The sequence below is a fragment of the Sturnira hondurensis genome, unplaced genomic scaffold (assembly GCF_014824575.4).
Source record: "Sturnira hondurensis isolate 20B ecotype Veracruz unplaced genomic scaffold, ASM1482457v3 Scaffold0004136, whole genome shotgun sequence".
Lineage (NCBI taxonomy): Eukaryota > Metazoa > Chordata > Mammalia > Chiroptera > Phyllostomidae > Sturnira > Sturnira hondurensis.
The window spans coordinates 5,243,767-5,260,690 of record NW_028076767.1 but is presented as its reverse complement, the minus strand read 5'-3'; the positions used below and the strand labels follow the sequence as shown (position 1 = coordinate 5,260,690).

Below are 16,924 nucleotides of genomic sequence, written 5' to 3'. Positions count from 1 at the left end.
AGAATATTCTTAATATTCCAAGCATTTATCGCTGGTGGTTTAAAAAAATGAAGTTTTTCTCTTAAAGTTATCTTTACTTTCAGGTCAAGTATGTAACTACGCATATATCCCATGGTCACATCTGCAACTCCACCTACCTGGATTATAGGCCCCAACTAGGAAATAAGGAAGCCACTGCTACATTCCAGAACAAAATAAGGCTCATAATAAAGTTCATAGGCAGGAACAAACATCACTAAAAAAGTTAGGCTCTCAACTTACTTCTAGAGCACACAAATAAGTAACTTTCTTTTAAAACCATCATTAAATAAATTTTGACACTTCAATGTCAGCTTTAGCAATTTGGAAAGCTAATTTATAATAATATAGTACGTGAGGTCAGGAGCATCTTGGATCCAGCACAAGTCAATTCACAAAACCTGTCTATTTCCTTACCTTGTGACAGCAATCCAGGGAGGGAGAGTCTCCGGCTGCCTCCCTCCGATTCTTCTTCTCTGATATCCACAAGACTGGAACTTTTCTTTCCTTGCATTGATTCCTGTTTCACCTGTTCTTCTCTGCTATCTTTCAGACTTTCTGGTCCTATGGAACCACTGCCTGCCTGAGCTCCAGGTTCACAAGGGGCTGTATTATAAAAGTTCATAACTTTCTTAAGTGACAAGGCCCCAGCTTCATACGTAGCAGCCACTCGCACACCAACAGCAGACGCACATGAGACCACCAGGCTGTTTAGGGCTGAGGTGCTTGTGGTTGGTGGGCTGTGAAGATTGGGAACTGCTTCTTCTACAAGAGGCTAAAACACATACACATAAAAAAATATATAAAAATATGATCCCTTATACAATAGCAATCAATAAAAATGTTTAACATTGATCACTATTTGCATATACAGGAAAGTACGTAATATAAAAGTCTCATTATCTCCAACTTAAACAATATTGCTTTCTTGATCATCGATTTGACTTTATATGAAAATGAGCCCTGACTGGTGTAGCTCAGTGGACTGAGCATAGGCCTGAGAACTCAAGGATCATGGTTCGATTCCCAGTCAGGGCACAAGCCTGGGCTGCAGGCCAGTTCCCAGCAGGGAATGCACAAGAAGCAACCATACATTGATATTTCTCTCCCTCTCTCCTTCCCTTCCCCTCTAAAGATAAATAAATAAAATCTAAAAAAAAATTAGTATGCAAAATACAGTTCCTTATCAAAAGTACTTCCTTTTTAGTGTTATATTTTTCTACGGTATTTAAAAACAAGCCTCAGCTACTTTCATAAAGTCATGCATAGTAAAAAGGGACAAGAGAAAAAAGATGCGAAAACATAATCTTTAACATGAAGTACACTGTGACAGCCCTGAATACAAAGTTGAAAAGATGACAGTTTTATTATATATCACTTTTATGAAAATTTACATAGAATGCTCCTAAGAAATATCAGGGAAAAAATTATATGTTTTTAAAAAAGCTTTTCCTCTCCTGACTGGTGTGGCTCAGTGGATTGAGCATAGGCCTGCGAACCAAAGGGTCACCGGTTCTATTCCCACCCCAGGCACATGCCTGGGTTGCCGGCCAGGTCCCCTGTGGGGGATGCATGAGAGGCAACCACAGATTGGTGTTTTTATCCTTCTCTTTCTCCCTCCCTTCCCTTCTCTCTAAAAATAAATACAAACTTTTAAAAAATAAAATAGGAGGAGCAGTTATCAACCAGGAACTCCAGGTTTGCAAAAGTTCCCCACGCACCTCGGCTCTCAGGTACCCGGCAGGCACCCGCCCCACCGCCAGGATGCCCAAGAGGAAGGTCAGCTCAGCCGAGGGGGCAGCGAAGGAGGAGCCCAAGAGGAGATCGGCGTGTCAGCTAAGTAAGCCTGCTCCTGCAAAAGTGGAAACCAAGCCAAAAAAAGGCAGCAGGAAAGGACAAACCTGCAGACAAAAAGGTGCAAATGAAAGGGAAGAGGGGAGCTAAGGGGAAAACTGGCTGACCTGGCTAACCAGGAACCTAAGGAAGATCTACCTGCGGAGAATGGAGAAACTAAAAATGAGGAAAGTCCTGCCTCGGATGAAGCAGGAGAAAAAGAAGCCAACTCTGATTAATATCACATATCATGTCTTATCAGTGGTCCCTGTCTCCCTTCTTGTACAATCCAGAGGAATACTTTTATCAACTATTTTGTAAATGCAAGTTTTTTAGTAGCTCTAGAAACATTTTTAAGGAGGGAATTCCACCTCATCCCATTTTTTTAAGTGTAAATGATTTTTTTTAAGAGGTGAAATCATTTGCTGGTTGTTTATTTTTTGGTACAACCAGAAAATAGTGGGATATTGAATATGGGAGGTTTTGATTGTCTTGGGTGCCGGCTAAACATTCCATGGATGGGGAGCATTTTTATATCCTATAATACAAAGCACACTAAGTGGCAATTTGGAGTCAGTTGTGCATTTACTATGTCTCGAACATTTTAAATTACTTCTATTCCCATGTTTTTGGTAGACGTGTTTCCTAAATAAAGCCACTCCTTGATCTTGACTCCCCCCCCCATCAGAACCGTGTGCACTCTGTAACATCTTGTTGTAGTCCAGTTTTCTAGTAACTTCGTTAATGTGCTGTGAAAGATTGAAAATTCAATTATGTAGTATATATATAAAATGGTGAATTAGTTGGGCTTTGATGTAACAGCGTATCAACATTTGCAGATATTGGTACTTGATACTCTATTAAGGAAATTAGTCCCCAAATTTTAAGCTGGAAAGTCACTGGAATAACTTCAGAAAAGAATCATAACTACATGACTACATTTTTGGTATGTATGTCAAGAACTGTGTACAAATTGAAATGTCTGTGTACTTCAGAACACCAATAAAATCTCACTTATGAAAAATAAATAAATAAAATAAAAAATAAAATAAAAAAGCTTTTCCCAAAATGTTTTATAAATATAAATTTAGAAACAACATATATAGGCAGAAAAATAAGTTATACCTCTGGCCTATCAGGCCCTAAATTATGCTCTTAGTTCAAGTCCTTCTATTATTTCATCAATGAGTTATTTTCCATGACCCAGGGACTAAGTAAACTGAGGTTATTACTTTTGCTCTCACTACCACAAAGACTAAATGTGGTAGGTTAATAATTAAACACTTGGAACCAATGTTCTTTGTGTTATTCATTGCTGTATTCGAAAGTCAAACTGAAGTTTTCTAATATCTTAATGAAAAATCAGTTCAAATTTATTGTGAACTGTCAAGCACCATTATTTATTAAAAAGTACCTAAATAACTACATACAAAAAGCTTTTGACTTACCAGCTCAGGTCACAGTAAACAACTTGCTTCCTATGCTACCCTAAGGTCAAAGGGTATATACACATTCCTTAATTTATCCTGAACTAAAAACCAAACCCCCTCAAAATTTTTTTAACATTGGCTTTTGATGTTTTAAAAAAAAATCCTTACCCAAGTTTTTTTGTTTTTTTTTTTTCCATTTTAGATATAGAGGAAGGGAGAGAGAAGCATCAGTGTGAGAGAGAAATATCCATTGGGTGCCTTATCTTATGGGCCTGACTGGAGACTGAACCTGCAGCCTGAGTATGTGCCCTGCCTGGGAATTGAATCCTCAGCCTTTGGGTCTATGAAACAATGCTCCAACCAACTGAGCCACAGTTGGCTAGGGCAGCTTTTGATTATCTTAAAAGGAAATAACTACTGTTGACTACTAGCACAGTGCTTGACAGATACTCAATACATTTGTTGAATTAAATACTAAATTCAAGACAGCTATTTCTGTGCAAGTGAGTCATTAAAATACAGCATGGAACAAAAGTAGGTTTACAATGGTTAGTGTGCAAAACAGCTTATTCTTTTATTATTATTTATTAACTACTGTATTATTTTCCATACAAACAACTGTAAAACTACTTTTGGCAATCCTGTATTTAATAAATAAATGTTCCATTTAAAACAAAAGTTCAATATAAAGCCTGTAACACAGTCCCCATGATATTGTTCAGAAGAACCAGCATCACTGGTTTTCTACCCTTTGTTTATCAAGGCACCTAACAGAGGTAGCAATGGCATTTAGGGGTGACTACTTTAGGATGTTCTTACCATTAAGTAAAAAAAAGTCACAAAATTCTATCTTATATAAACTTTAAACTATTGTTTTTAAGAGGCTCCTCTACTTAATTATATTTAACAATACATAAAACAAATAAACAAAACAACACCAAAAAACATAGCTAGCAATGTTGATGAAAGACATAAGTTTAGGAGTGCCATTCCCCCAATAATGAAATTCAACAGTGAAAATATAAGCTTCACTGACAAATAGTTTGGTTTATTTCACAAAATTAAGATGCTCTTTCAGTTATATCTGGCCAAAGGAGAAAATATCTGGCCAAAGGAGAAAAAAACTGTCCTAGAAGTTGCCATATAACACACAGATTATTTGCAAAAATTGAATTAAATATAGTATAAACACACTACAGTTTTTGCCAAAACTAGCACTGGTGGGAGATTTTCCTAAATGGCAGTCTAGGTAAACATGCCTGGCCTTGCCTCCTCACACAACTACATCAAGAACAACCATCACTCAGAACTGTTAGAAATCGAGCTGAATGGAAGTCCACAACTACAGAATTAAAGAAGAAACCACAGTCATCCACACTGGTAGGAAGGGGAGGAGACCCAGAGACCCAGAGATGCAGAGACACAGAATGGGCTGATCCCACACCCACATGTGGCGGATAACAATCAGGAGGGATATCTTGGGAGAGAGGGATATCTTGGGAGAGAGGGATATCTTGGGAGAGAGGGATTCCAGCCCCACAAGCCCAGGATTCCAGTGACAGGAAGGTTAAGTCCCCCATAACTTTTGGTGGTAAAAACCCGTGGGGATTGAGAGTAGAAGAAATTATATATTCTCAAGCAGTTCCTCTTAAAGGGCCCATACACGGACTTACTCAGACTCACTCAATCCTGTGAGCCTCAGCACCAGGACAGTAGCTTGAAAGGCACCAATGGCATATGGGGAGGAACTGCAGTGTCTGGCATCAGGCAGAGAGCTGGGAGACAGCTTTCTGCCAGGCAGAAGTGCTAGCAGAGGCCACTGTTCCTTTTCTGAGCCCTCCCCCACAGAGCCATAGAACAGGAGGCACCATATCTGAGAATCCAGCAATCTGACTCACATTGTTTGCCCCACCCTTGTGATTCCTTGTCACCCAACTTACACCAAGAGTTTGGACCCACTCAAACTCTTAACTGTCACTTTTCCATATGAATAGCTTGTCTTAGCTCATACTTCAGATCTTCCTAAAGCCTCTCAAACAATCACCAGCTGACCTCGAAAAGCTGAGACTCAAATCAATGATTTGGAGCATAAAGAAGCAAAAACAACCAATCAGACCAGCAAGAAGAAAAATAATCGAAAAAACAATGATAGTGTAAGGAGCCTCTGGGACAACTTCAAGTGTACCAACATTGACATCATAAGGGTGATGGAAAGAGAAGAAAAAGAGCAAGACATGCGAAAACTTTCTGAAAAAAATAATGAAAGAAAATTTCCCTAATTTGGTGAAGGAACTAGAAATACAAGTCCAGGAAGCACAGAGAGTCCTAAATAAAATGGATGCAAAAAGGCCCACTCCAAGACATATCATAATTAAAATGCCAAAGGATAAAGACAAAGAAAGAATCTTAAAAGCAGTAAGAGAAACACAGTTAGTTACCTATAAAGGAATTCCCTCAAGATTGTCAGCTGATTTCTCGAAAAAATTTGCAGGCTAGATGGGAGTGGCAATAAATATTCAAAGTCATGCAAAGCAGGGACCTACAGCCAGGACTGCTCTACCCAGCAAAGCTATCATTTAGAATTGAAGGGCCAATAAAGAGCTTCCCAGACAAGAAAAACTAAAGGAGTCCATTATCACCAAACCATTATTATATGAAATGTTAAAGTGTCTTATTTAAGAAAAAAGAAGATGATCAAAACTATAAAATGGCAATAAATACATATCAATCAATGATTGAATTTAAAAAACAAACTAAGGAAACAAAAAAAACAGAAACAAAATCATACATGCAGAAATGTTTTGATGGTTGCCAGAGGGCAGAGAGGGTCTAGGGGAAAGAGTGAAGAGGCGAAGGGATTAAGAAATACAATTTGGTAGTTATAGAACAGCCACGGGGTTGTAAAGTACAGTACAGGAAATGGAGTAGCCAAAGAATTTATATGCATGACCAATGAACATGAATGAAGGTGTGGGGATTACCTGAGAAAGTGGAGGGTGCTGGGTGGAGGGAGGCAAAAGGAGAGGATTGGGACAACTTTACTAACATAACCAATAAAAAAATAATGAAAAATAAAATCAAATTAAAACATTTAAAAATTGCAGTCTAAAGAACAAGAAAAACTAGCACAGGTAGCAAAAAATTTAAATGTTTAACAAAAAAAGCCCAAAGAAAAATGCAGTTTCAATAATGATAAGCTAGTAATCAAATAAACAACATATAATAATCTTTAACTTCAATTTAATAAATAAGAAGAATGACTTTTTAATTTTTTAATATGTATTTTCTTTTGTTTTGGTTAAAGAGTTTATTTATTTTTAGACAGAGGGCCAGGGAGGGAGAGAAACATCAATGTGTGGATGCCTCTTGTGTGACCCGCACTGGAGACCCGATCAACAACCCAGGCATGTGCCCTGACTGAGAATCAAACCAGCAACCCTTCGGTTTGCAGGCCAGTGCTCATTCCACGGAGCAACACTAGTCAGGGCCAGAGGTACGACTTTTAAAAAGTCAAACTTTTTCATAAACATGTACAAGTCTGGAAATTCTGTACATGCATTCCTGCTAAATTATTCTTTTTGTTTGCATTTTATCATATCTTTCTCCAAACAGCTTATTCTTAATTTTTAAAAATCAAACATCCACTAGGTTTAATGATTAGGCTATCAAAACTATTTTTAAAAACACTTCTAAGTCATGTTCTCTTTCTGAGGGAGTAAACAACAGAAATAAACAATCAAAAGCTTTGTCATTTCACAAACCTGAAAATAAACAATCAAAAGCTTTGTCATTTCACAAACCTGAAAAACACTCCTTTTATGATGAGATGTTTTTATTTTGTTTTGTTTTTGTTGTTGTTGTTGTTTTATTATCTGAGAATTTTGGTAAAGCTAAATCAAAAGGCTTATACTAAGAGAAAAAAAATAATTTTAGAACAATTTGTTTTAATCAGGAGACTAACTCTACTGTATGCCACTGGTAACTTTTCCCCATTTATTACCAGTTTTCAAAACGAGAGTAGTTTAAATAAGATGGAGAAATATTAACTACCACCACCTCTCCAAACAAAGTCTGGTAAAGACCAAGGTACAATTGAAAAAAACTCAAAGTAATGCCAGTAAGGTTTTTCATTTTTAAGTCTGCTTACAACTGAAGGATCTGCTACATAGCAATCATCTCTGATAATGAAAGACTTTATTCTTCAGAATCTAAAATGTGTACAAATACAAGCCAGAAGAATTGAAACCAAGGGTCTTTATGACTTTGATTAAATTTAGCTTGAAGTCCTAGAAATTATATTTCTCTCTCTCTTTCTAGACACCTAGCCCTTTCCCTGGATAATAAGCAACCCCCGAGGAAGCCCAGACCTGACTAACGATCACAAGATCTGGCCTCTGGCAGGCCAAAGATAACATCTTCACCCAAGTTATGTTCCAGCTCCTGAGCCCTAATGTGGAACCACCCCCTGGCTACTTTCCCATGAGACTAGACAGAAGAACACCAGAAGAGACCTCAGAACTGTTCTCAAGATCTGAAAAAATGATTTAACTACTCTTACCACACTCCTGACCAACCAGCTCCCAGCATGACCCTGAACCTCCTAACCCATGGTGTCTTGTGATTTGGCCCTGTATAATCTGTAACCTACATGCCATCTTCGGGGAAGCTCCAGCTTTGGATCATTAGCTTCCTGTTCTCCTGAATGGTGTCATTCATAATAAAATAGCCAATATTTCTCCACCGCAGTTCTCAGTGTTTAACGTTTGGCTTTGCTGGCACTGGGTGGTCTAACTCTTTCAGTACTATAACAGAATCTTTGTTAAAACTATTCAAGGGCCCACCAATATGCAGTCCTTTAGTCGTGGATGGGGGGAGTACTAAAAAAATTTTTTTTGCTACTTATAAAACAAGTTCAGTATGGCTTCTTCGAACATCATAAAGGACAAGAATTTGAATATAAAATGTAATTTTGAATCAATCTAGGTTTTTCCTTATCTGGGCTTATATTATGAGACAGATTTATAGACAAATTCAAGAAATTAAAAGTGCTACCAAGCCTTAGTCAATTTGAAGTTTCTAAAGAAAAACTCAGATGGTTCAACTCCAGAAATAGCTTTATATTATAAAATTGAGCAGGTACCTGGGATGGCACTGGTTTTTCACCGTCCTCTGAGTTCTCTCCTTTTGAGTGATCTGTCAGTTTCTGCATGAACTCACTCACTGCCTGACAGTTAGGGTATGATGGTACATTTCCAGCAGAAGACACTCCCGTTGTTCCCATGATGTCTAGCTGGGAGGAGATGGCATCGCCTCTTGTGGTCTGAACATTTTCCACACTCACTTTGGTAGCTACAGGTAGAGCATTTTCTACAAGAGCATTCTCAAATACTTCTCCTTGGCTGTCAAGGGTTTCAGTGGGGGTGCTGATGGCAGTGCTTGGCTGGTTTTCTGCCTGGGATTCCGACAGGGTCACACCTAATGGGCAACAATGACTGTCTGATATAATCACATGGTCTTCTTTGTCAGTCATAGTAATTAGGAGCTGGCTGCACTGGTTGCATCTTTCTGGGACTGGCTTCAGATCCTGGGAAGGGAGGCATTGTACAAGTGCTAAACTGTGGAACGCGCCACAGGCAACTTGTAGCACTACACGCCCAGCAAGATGTTCCACCTTTTGTGGCTTTGTCACAGGGAAGGTAGTGGTAATGAGGCCCAACTGACAACCGGTACCCCATGCCCAAATCTCTCTGCTTATTGACAGTGCCAGAGTGTGCTCCTCGCCACATGCCAACTGCAAAATCCTGACTGCTAACAAGGAACTGGCCTCAGAATCAGAAATGCTGACAGGATTAGGTTCTGGAACATACGGCTGGTTAGCTACTGCACACTGGCCAGCAGAGTTCTCTCCCCACATGTATACTACGCCACTTTCTGTCACTGCTCCACTGTGGAAACTCCCTGCTGCCACAGTAACAGCATATTGCCCAACCAGGGCATTTTCTAGAATGGGGCTACTTGGACAAATTTCTGCTGGTTCATTTCTCCATGGAAGATTCCCAAAGCTGTAGACTGCACCATCTGAAAGTTAAAACAAAAAGAAAAAAAATGTGGGGGGGAGGGAGTTAGTGAATTAATCAGAAATTTTATCAGCAAACTTTTAATCCCCTCTAGGTTTAACAAAATAGAATTTTTAAAAAATTAATCACAGTACAGAGATTAGGTTCAAGCACATAATATTTCAAATTCATTCATCTTTTAACATTCTGAAATATAGTGAGAATTTCTACAAATTGTAGAACGCTACTTTCAAATGAAGGGTATTGCTCCTTTCCTTCAGCCTCATGCTATAAACTCTAGCAGTGACTGTAGGCTAGTACCAAAGCAGAGTCCAACTGTTTCGAGACAAAATGATCATGGCACGATAAAATGAGCAGAGGATAAAATTTGTTAATCATAAGACACATTTGTTAATATCTACAACATCTGCTACTACTCAATAAGTGAGAGCAGCAGAAAATGTATGCAATGGCATAAAAATATTAGGAGATTCATTTTGGCCAAAATTAAGAAATTATCTTTATACCTCCAGGTTGCACAGGAGGCACCAGTGTTAACAAGATGTGGCTGCCTTCAGGTTGTGTACCACATGATGTATAATTGTTAAATGATATATATATGTAATATACAGTCACCTGCTGCTTAACAACAGGAATACATTCTGAGAAATTTGTCGGGCATTTTGAAAAAACAGTGAACCAATTAAGTGTCCTCCGTGAGTTATGAGCTAATGGTCGAGTCAAATAGAGACAAAAAAACTTGAAATTTTCTAGCATTCAATCGGTACCATTTTCTCACCAAAAAAAGATAGCACTGGAGATCTTTTTTCCATTTCAAACTACACACTTCTGTCAGGGGAAGATTTTTCCAAACTTTGACACTTAAAACCAGAATAGTAAAATTTCAACACAAACAGTGGTAGGCTATCCATTTTTTAAAAGTTTTGCCTCAGTTGTCCCAGCCTTTTAGGTATGATTCTACATATTTAAAGATATCATATTCTTGAAGATTCCTAAATATCTTACTGAAGGGCTAATAAAACAATAACAGAATTTCACCTACATATGCTTAAGAACTATGTATCTTAAGCCCATAGGCAGGTATTAAATATAGTTCACATTTTTAAAATAAGGCTTTTGCCAAACTCTAGCTTAATATAATATATATTATTACAAGAAAAGTTATTTAGTGATTAAAAAGTTTTAAAAATTCATGTTAAAGCCCTGGCTGGTGTAGCTCAGTGGATTGAGCGCGGGCCTGCGAACCACACGATTGCGGTTCGATTCCCAGTCAGAGCACATGCCTGGGTTGCAGGCCAGTTCCCAGTTCCTGGTTCCCGGGAGCGGACACATGAGAGGCAACCATACAGTGATATTTCCCTCCCTCTCTCCTTCCCTTCCCCTCTAAAGATAAATAAATAAAATCTTTAAAAAAAAATTCATGTTAAGCTTGTAAAACCACCAAGGTCAGATTTACGCTTTAATTCCTAGAATCTGTCTTCACTTAGTGTCTCCAAGGAAAATGTAATGTAAGTAATGTAATGTAATGTAATGTAAGCATTCAATAAATGCTTACAGAACAGAAATTTATAAATCAGTGAAGGTGATGGCAGTTCTGGCCCAAATCAAATTCCCAATTGAGTGGGTAAACTGCCACTAAAATTAAAGACAACTTTCTATACAAACTTCAGTCTATATTTCTATCTGTTATAGATTTATAGATTGTATTACTAGCAGTTCCAATGAGCTGTTATTTATACCTGGAAAAACTACTGAGACAGTATAACCAAGTGGCCTAAAAAGCAGGCTTTGAAATTAAGACGTTGGGTTCCAATCCCAACTCTGACACTAATGTATAGCTAGCTGTGATTACAGAATTATTTAACCTTCCTGACCTTCAGCCTCCTCATCTGTGAAGTGGGAATAATAAGAGGAGTTAATGAAAACTGAAGAGATAATACATATAAGGTGCTTGGTGCAGTGGATGGCACATAAAATTGTTTAACAGACATTAGCTACTATTAGTATTATTGTTCTGGTACATTTAATGAACAAAGGTATATAGTAAAAGAGTCTCTGGATAGGTAATCTTGCAAAAAAGTTAATTTTTCATGTACTTGTTACTATAAAATTGAAAAACTATCCTTCTCCCTTTTATTCTTAGTATGGTATTATCTTAAATATAAAAACTATTCTGACCTGGCTGGCGTAGCTCAGTGGATTGAGCATGGAATGTGAACCAAAGGGTTGCTAGTTTGATTCCCAGTCAGGGCACATGCCTGGGTTGAGGGCCAGGTCCCCAGTGGGGGCCACGTGAGAGGCAACCACACACTAATGTTTCTGTCTCTCTTTCTCCCTCCCTTCCCCTCTGTTTAAAAATAAATAAGTAAAATCTTTTAAAAAATTAATTAATTAAAAAAACTAATCTGATTTCTGATTTAGGGAATAAGAACATACTTCGAAAACAAAAAGAATATAAGCTGCAGCAAAGTTCATTAAAAACACCCATCCAGTAACTCTCTCACCTGCTCGTAAACACTCAGGCATTTGTTAAAGAGTTTCAGACAGTATTTGATAAGCCATTCTTTTTTTTTTTTTTATCTTTAGAGGGGGAGGGAAGGAGAGAGGAAGAGAAACATTAATGTATGGTTGCTTTTTGTGCATTCCCTGCTGGGAACTGGCCCCTGCCGGGAACTGGCCTGCCACCCAGGCATGTGCCCTGACTGGGAATCGAACCGCGATCCTCTGGTTCGCAGGCCCGCACTCAATGATAAGCCATTTGTTTCAATACCTTCAGTCAGAAGAACTCCGTGTTTCACTCCAAGGGCTGCTTGAAGAACTGTCTTTTCTCCCCAGCCTGGCAATCTCTCTGGTGTTACAGAACAGGATCCTGCCTGCCAGACATGGACCAGGCCTCTTTCTTTGGATCCTTCTGCCTCTGTTGAGCTACAAACATCAAGAAAAATTGTTTGTGCGTTCCTGCAATTCAGAGTTGTAACTTTTGTTCTTAGTATTTTCCTGAAATTTGTACCTTTTTCCAGCACAATAGGAGACTGGGTTGGATCATTTAGCATCTATTTTATGCTTTGGTTCGACACAGGAGTGGAGACAAAACTAGTTATATAAACAGTGATAATCTAAACCCACATATTATTTATCTTTATCTAAGAAGCAAATAAAACCTGGGTTATTTTTTGAAGTTTTATGATTCAGTAGCATAAAAAGTCAAGAATCTAAATTCTCTATATGTTAACTACTTGTTTAGATATTAATATTATAACATGGCCCAAGTTGGAATCTTATTTTAAAATTTAGTTTTTAACGTGGTTAAAAAAGTATTTGATGAGAAAGATAGAAGCAACAGGGATCCATGTTTCACTTTATACTGAGTTTAGTGTATAATTGCTATTACAATTTTTTTAAGTTTAATCTTTACTGCATGTTTTTCCATCACCATTTAATCCCCCTATACTCCCCCCATTACAATTAAGAACAAAATTTATAATAGGTACCAATAAAATCCTTCACATTCTTCTCATGCTCTAACCAAAAAATTCTATCTATCCATCGAATACCTCTGGTCCAAAGAACACAAAACACACAGCTACATAACAATGACCACACCCTAACTGCCTCCCCTTCTAAGAAAAGGGCATATTAAGGTACCCTGGGTTTCCATTATATGGAGTTTTTCTATGTGTCACCACTGACAGCACATTTGTTTCATGTTCTTTTTTATAGAACACTGATGCCAATATTTTAATAAGGAGCAGAAACTTTTTTGGTTTTCTTTATTTCATAATACCTAGTAATTTTTGCCAAATAATATTTCTCTAAATTATAATTAGGCATAATTATACATAAACCATGGTTTCATGGAAGGAAAGCCACAAACTTAACCTTTCTTTTAAAATATCCATGACCAGTTTTCTAAAGATAGAAGATAATTACAATTAATATGGCTATTTCTAAAAACCCAAAATTATGTGTGAGAAAAAATGTTTTCAAAGGCTTTATAAAGGAATGAAGATATTGTGTGCCTTGTATAAGCATAAGAAAGGAACTAGCAACAAAGCTGATCACTAATCAGCTTTATTTTAATATCTTTCTTTCTTTACCAATGAACACAAACATCACTCACTATTCCTGCTTAATAACTATCAACAAGAAAATTAAAGTGAAAAGAAGCTACACGTATGTGGAATTGTTTGTTGTGTTTTCCTAGAAAGATGGGGAAGAAAGAAAAAAATGGTTTTACCTTCTCTTCTTTGAGTCCATGGGTCAGTGGGAGCACTCCATCACCAAATCATTTCCTCTTTACAGTAATTAAAGATCTAAATGGTAAAACACAAAGAACAGTAAAAGAATATTGTGCTATTTTATCCCACAGATTTTAAAAAAAGAAAAAAAAGGAACCCCTCTGACAAGTGCACATTCACTGGGCAATAAATATGCAGTGAAACTATTTAAACTATTTCATATCTTGCCTGCCAAAGAGGAATATCTACACTGAGCCTGTCCACTGGGCTTATAAAAATGCCTGTTGATTGTCCAAAGGAAGACTAGCTACAGTTAAGTTGTACTTTATCAGGCAACAAACTTTAGTTTGTTTTTTATTATAAAGAAGGCGGTTCAATCTGGAAACTCAATGTGTTAATAAGTTCATTTCATAAACATTGGTGTTACTTTTTAAATGCCTCTGGAACACATGAACATTTAAATACCAATTAAGTAAGAATTCCTAAAATCTCTCTAGTAATGTATCATATTTAAGTAGTTTTAATGTGTATTTTTCAGAATGCACACAAAAAATTACATTTTAAAACAGGAAGTTTTTCATTTATTAGAACTAGCAGTATTTTCCTAAAATCAACCTCAATTCAAAACCATAATCCAAAGGGAAGAATGAAATATGTTTTAAAATCAACCCCTGAATAGAAAGGAGCTATATAAAAATTACACTACAAATATCATGACCCATCAGTTCAGAAATGAAATATTTAATAAAGAGATAGAAATATAAACAGGCAGACAGAAATGCTCAATGCATTTCAACTAAGAAATTCTCATATTTAAGGGCAACAAAACTCATGAAAATAAAGGCAGTGAGGTTTTTTTGTGTGTGACCTACAAAAATACTGGGGCCAAATGTAGGACTTTTCTGCAGAAGACGTGGCATGGTCACTGTGCTCTGGAAACTGCCCATCGCAGCAGGAGTGATGTAAGGTCCATCTGTTGACTCCGGGCTGCCTGTGAATTCTTACAGTTTCCCATCTGTATACCTGGAGGAAATTACTCTCCACCTAATACTTGTTTTAGAATTATTTTGAATCATTCAAAGCTGGGTGAAGGGTACTATGTAAACAAAAGATACATCTGAATAGATTTAATAAATGCTTTTAATTTGATAAATATGATTAAGTGACACTATGTTTTATGTGTGATTGTTATTAACTTCATGTAAAATGTACAACTCGTGGTATACAGAGAAATTCTGAAGCCATATCTATCTCGTGCTTATCTATCAGAGATCCGGAAGTAACTGTTCCCCTGATTAGGGTTAAACAATACCCAACAGAAACCTGAGAACTCCTCCGGGAGGGTGTGGAAGTGCCGGAGGAAGCTTCGAAACTGATTAACTGGATGTAAACAATTCCGTCCTACTGCCTAACGTTAAAAAATGTTGAGAATCTTTTGGGAAATTGCATAAACAGTTAAACTCTTGTCTTTCAGTCCCCTATTTTTTTAATACAGTTTTTTTCTAAGGAGGATTTCACCTTGCAGCATATGATTTCTCACTACCACTCATTTTTTCAAATCCAAAGGGAATTAAAACTCTCCAAACTGTTTTATAACTTCCTTCTGTTACTATGTATAGCAGGCACAATAATTATCCCAAAGGTGCCCTTATCCTAAGGCCTACAATTTTTGAATGTGTTAGGTTATATGGCAAAGGGAGGTTAGGTTGTTAGTCAGCTGACCTTGAGATAGGGATATTATCCTGGTTACCCAGGTGGACCCAATGTAATTAAGTTACAAGACTCCTTAAAAGTGGAAGAGGGTGGCAGACAGAGAGAAAGAGATGTGATGATGGAAATGGGTTAGAGGTGCTACAATTGCTGGTTTCAAGATTGGGCAGGGAGAGGGGGGGATAAAAAACCCAAGAATGTGAGTGGTCTCTCAAAGGTACAAGGCAAGAAACAGATCATCTCCTAGAGCCTCGGGAAAGAATGCAGCCCTCTGACACCTTCGTTTCAGTCTAGAGACACTGGACTTTTAACGAAAGAGGTGTAAGATAATAAATGTATATTATATCAAGCCACTAAGTGTGTAATAATCTGTTATAGTAGCAGCAGAAAGCTTGCTAATACACTACCTCATAGATATCTTTCTGTATCAGTTATTATAGATATATCTCATTTTGTTTTAATGGTGTTTAATGTTTGGCTTCTTTCAAGAAATGTCTGCCTGAAACTCAAATAGGACAATGAGAAAACGAGAAAAGACTGCCAAGGAAACATAACTAAGAAGGAATATTGAAGCTAAATACTATGGGAAGCTTATATCATAAAGTTATACCTCACATAAATTTGTTTTTTAAATATTTTTATGATCCCCTCTCCACAAAATCTGTAAGACTTGTCTCAACCAGTCAAAAAACACTTAAACTGCCTTTTGTTCTTTCAGTGCATCATGTTTCCAATTGTTACAAAATTGCCTAACCACAAAGCTTCCTCTGGGGAGACTGCTCCTCAGGTGAGCTTTAAGGTTCTTACTCTACATTCCTTTGGGGGACAGGACCCCTGTACTCTGCTACAAGATCTGTGTACAATTAGAAAATGTGGGGTCCTCTTGTGCCTTGCGTGGCCTTTCCAGAGATCAATGACATGTGTGAAATGAGCAAAACAGACGAGCACCTCCTCCAGGTATTATGATCTATGAGCCACAGAACAAAGCTAGCTTCATTTTTAAAGCACACCACTCTATACTTCAAATTGTTATCTTTCAGAGTGAAATGTAAAGTAATTACTTTCAGATAGCCCTTTAACACAAAAAGCCAACCTTGATTCTTAAAGAATTGACTCCACTTTGAGATCCCACTGGTATGCACCCTACTGCTAGATTTAACTGAAAAATAAGCCACCTCATACATCCAGAAGACATGATCTGGGAGTGTCCTAAAAAAAATCTGGTATAGAAGTCCTAATTATTACTAGAAAAATACAAACCATGCACAAGTCTATAATTCCTTAACACTCTGAAAGCTACAAGTTTTTTTTTTTTTCCATAACTCTTTTGGTGGTAAAATTTAATCTGATCTGAACTCATCTGATAGCAAAACCTGAACTAATATGAGGTTATTTAATTTGACCCCTGTAGTGTGAATAGTCATATATTTTGCTACAGAAATATTAATATGATTATGAGACAGTACCAAAGGTCCCATGGGAAGTGTTATATGTGGCTTATGTACCATATTAAAAAAATTTAAAAATTTGGCCCTGGCTGGCATAGCTCAGTGGATTGAGCACGAGCCTGCGAACCAGACGATTGCGGTTCGATTCCCAGTCAGGGCACATGCCTGGG

General features: G+C 37.4%; 1 protein-coding gene and 1 pseudogene across 6 annotated transcripts in view; one reads left to right on the top strand and one right to left on the bottom strand.

The window, feature by feature from the left end:
- Positions 1-16,924, bottom strand: part of ALS2 (alsin Rho guanine nucleotide exchange factor ALS2) — a 73,459-nt gene that overhangs the window by 47,336 nt on the left and 9,199 nt on the right. For all 6 annotated transcript variants that reach the window (XM_037043599.1, XM_037043600.1, XM_037043595.1 and 3 more), the window contains exons 2-5: positions 13,596-13,671; positions 12,129-12,283; positions 8,422-9,359; positions 436-793 (exon numbers count right to left, since the gene is read on the bottom strand). In XM_037043599.1, coding sequence (XP_036899494.1) covers positions 436-793; positions 8,422-9,359; positions 12,129-12,283; positions 13,596-13,615 — 1,471 coding nt within the window. In that variant the 5' untranslated portion in view covers positions 13,616-13,671. The remainder of the gene's footprint in view (positions 1-435; positions 794-8,421; positions 9,360-12,128; positions 12,284-13,595; positions 13,672-16,924) is intronic.
- Positions 1,709-2,762, top strand: LOC118985230 (non-histone chromosomal protein HMG-14-like; annotated as a pseudogene).